Here is a 2,781-nt window from a genome sequence, read left to right on the forward strand (position 1 = left end):
CAATACCACACCTCCTCAGTCCTTATCTGTGGTACTGTATATTAACTATATACCACACCTCCTCAGTCCTTATCTGTGGTACTGTATATTAACTATATACCACACCTCCTCAGTCCTTATCTGTGGTACTGTATATTAACTATATACCACACCTCCTCAGTCCTTATCTGTGGTACTGTATATTAACTATATACCACACCTCCTCAGTCCTTATCTGTGGTACTGTGTATTAACTATATACCACACCTCCTCAGTCCTTATCTGTGGTACTGTATATTAACTATATACCACACCTCCTCAGTCCTTATCTGTGGTACTGTATATTAACTATATTCCACACCTCCTCAGTCCTTATCTGTGGTACTGTATATTAACTATATACCACACCTCCTCAGTCCTTATCTGTGGTACTGTATATTAACTATATACCACACCTCCTCAGTCCTTATCTGTGGTACTGTATATTAACTATATTCCACACCTCCTCAGTCCTTATCTGTGGTACTGTATATTAACTATATACCACACCTCCTCAGTCCTTATCTGTGGTACTGTATATTAACTATATACCACACAGTCCTTATTGATTAATTACAACACATAGGTGTATTATAAGGCATTATAAAGGTCATTAAAATAATGATACATACGTACTTCATAGAAACTGTTACCCTTCATATATTCTAACAACTCACATTTTAAGATTCATTATGTCATTTGTTCCATGTTAAGGGCTCTAACCTTGGAACTAAACTATTTGTCTCCCTCTTGCTGTTGCATGCAGTTCCTCTCTCTCTTCCTCCATTCCTCTAACCCCACCCCGCTGGCAGAATCAGGAAGTCCCTCCCCTTCCCACAAACTCTCTTCTGAGGAAACGAAACTTATCTGAGTCTCTCTGTCGTCTGTCTGTGTGACAGTGAACAACAAGTCCAAATGGCTCAACAGGGAGTTCTGCTGGACCAGGACCAGTTCTGTTGTTCTGTCTGTCTGGATCTACTGAAGGAGCCGGTCACTATTCCCTGTGGACACAGTTACTGTAGGAGCTGTATTGAGGGCTGCTGGGATCAGGATGTTCTGAAAGGGGTCTATAGCTGTCCTCAGTGCAGAGAGACTTTCACTCCAAGGCCTAATCTGAGGAAAAATAACATGTTGGCTGAGATGGTGGAGAAACTGAGGAAGACAGGACTCCAGGCTGCTCCCCCTCCTGCTCTGTGCTATGCTGGACCTGGAGATGTGGTGTGTGATTTCTGCACTGGGACCAGAAAGCAGAAAGCCCTCATGTCCTGTCTGGCGTGTCTGGCCTCTTACTGTGACACTCACCTCCAATCTCACTATGAATCTCCTGCTTTCAAGAAGCACAAGCTGGTCAAAGCCACGGCACAACTACAGGAGAAGATCTGCTCTCATCATGACAAACTGCTGGAGGTTTACTGTCGTACCGATCAGCAGTGTATCTGTTATCTGTGTACAATGGATGAACATAAAGGCCATGATACAGTGTCAGCTGCAGCAGAGAGGACTGAGAAACAGGTAAGACCAGAACAACTTGTTGGTGGCTGTCTGATAAACAAAGAATTAAAGATACAGTAGGAACTAAATCTGTTTGAATATGAGATCATTATATTATATACAATATGAAATGGATCCACAAATATGAACACAAACCTTGAGTATATAGATATGTTAACCCAGATTCTCCAAATGTATCACCATTTTCTAAAGTCAAACACTATTATCATTCTGAATGGCCTTTTATGAGTCCAAAGTTCAGTCTCAACCCCTTGATACATGTAGGCCTACCATAAAAACTATAATCATTCACATAGCAACATAATATAATATTGTAAAGGGACTTCCTCAGGATTGTCGACCTTCCTCTCTATGGGTCCTATGTCACATTACTATACTATTGATCTACTGGACTAATAAAGTTTGATAGCTCATTGAAGAGTGATTCTCCACAGAGGCAGCTGGGGATGAGTCAGCAGAAGGTCCAGCAGAGATTCCAGGAGAGAGAGAAGGAGCTGAAGGAGCTCCAACAGGCTGTGGAGTCTTTCAAGGTGAGTATTGTTGACCAGAGGAGACACACCATTTCACTTCTCTCCTCCAGTCAGAGAGAGAGAGAGAGGGGCCCCTATCCAATCCCACTGACCCCACTGTTGGGAACAGGCTGTCTGGACCCCTTTCAGAGAATAGACTGGTTCATGCAACTGACTGGGCTGCCTCATCACATAACCATGAATAACCATGACTGACTCATGTCCCCTATACATTAAAATGGAACTGTCTCTCTCTCAATTGAATTAAATTCATAGGGCTTTATTGGCATGGAAATAGATGTTTACATTGCCAAAGCAAGTGAAATAGACAATAAACAAAAGTGAAATAAACAATCAGAAATGAACAGTAAACATTACACTTGGAAGTGATTTGGGGGATGGGGGAGGGTCTATTAGAAGTTAGTAGGACTCTTTTATTTTCTCAGAAGTACTGAGTTAGGTAGGAGGATTTAGAGTGGTGTAAACCGTGATTGAACACACTCCAGAACAGGAGGTGGCGCCATGCACCTTTAACGTTGGTTTGAGGACCTCCATTATATCATAGAAGAAGAAGTTGGTCTGTGAGGGTTTTGTTGTTTCTGAGGAGGGCTACTATTCTTTTCTCTTTTGGTTTTCAAGTATTTTCAGAATGTATTAAAGCCAAAGCTAAAGCTTCCCTAAACAATTCAATATATCAGTCAATATATTTTCTCTGTGATTTATTTTCTCTCCGTCAACCGTT

The 2,781-nt window shown here is 41.6% G+C and overlaps 1 protein-coding gene across 1 annotated transcript in view; it reads left to right on the forward strand.

The window, feature by feature from the left end:
- The first annotated feature begins 647 nt into the window (after positions 1–647).
- Positions 648–2,781, forward strand: part of LOC135561387 (tripartite motif-containing protein 16-like protein) — a 17,297-nt gene continuing 15,163 nt past the window's right edge. The window contains exons 1-2 of the mRNA XM_065002884.1: positions 648–1,548; positions 1,932–2,060. Coding sequence (XP_064858956.1) covers positions 934–1,548; positions 1,932–2,060 — 744 coding nt within the window. The 5' untranslated portion in view covers positions 648–933. The remainder of the gene's footprint in view (positions 1,549–1,931; positions 2,061–2,781) is intronic.

The sequence above is a fragment of the Oncorhynchus nerka genome, linkage group LG17, assembly GCF_034236695.1.
Source record: "Oncorhynchus nerka isolate Pitt River linkage group LG17, Oner_Uvic_2.0, whole genome shotgun sequence".
Taxonomy (NCBI): domain Eukaryota; kingdom Metazoa; phylum Chordata; class Actinopteri; order Salmoniformes; family Salmonidae; genus Oncorhynchus; species Oncorhynchus nerka.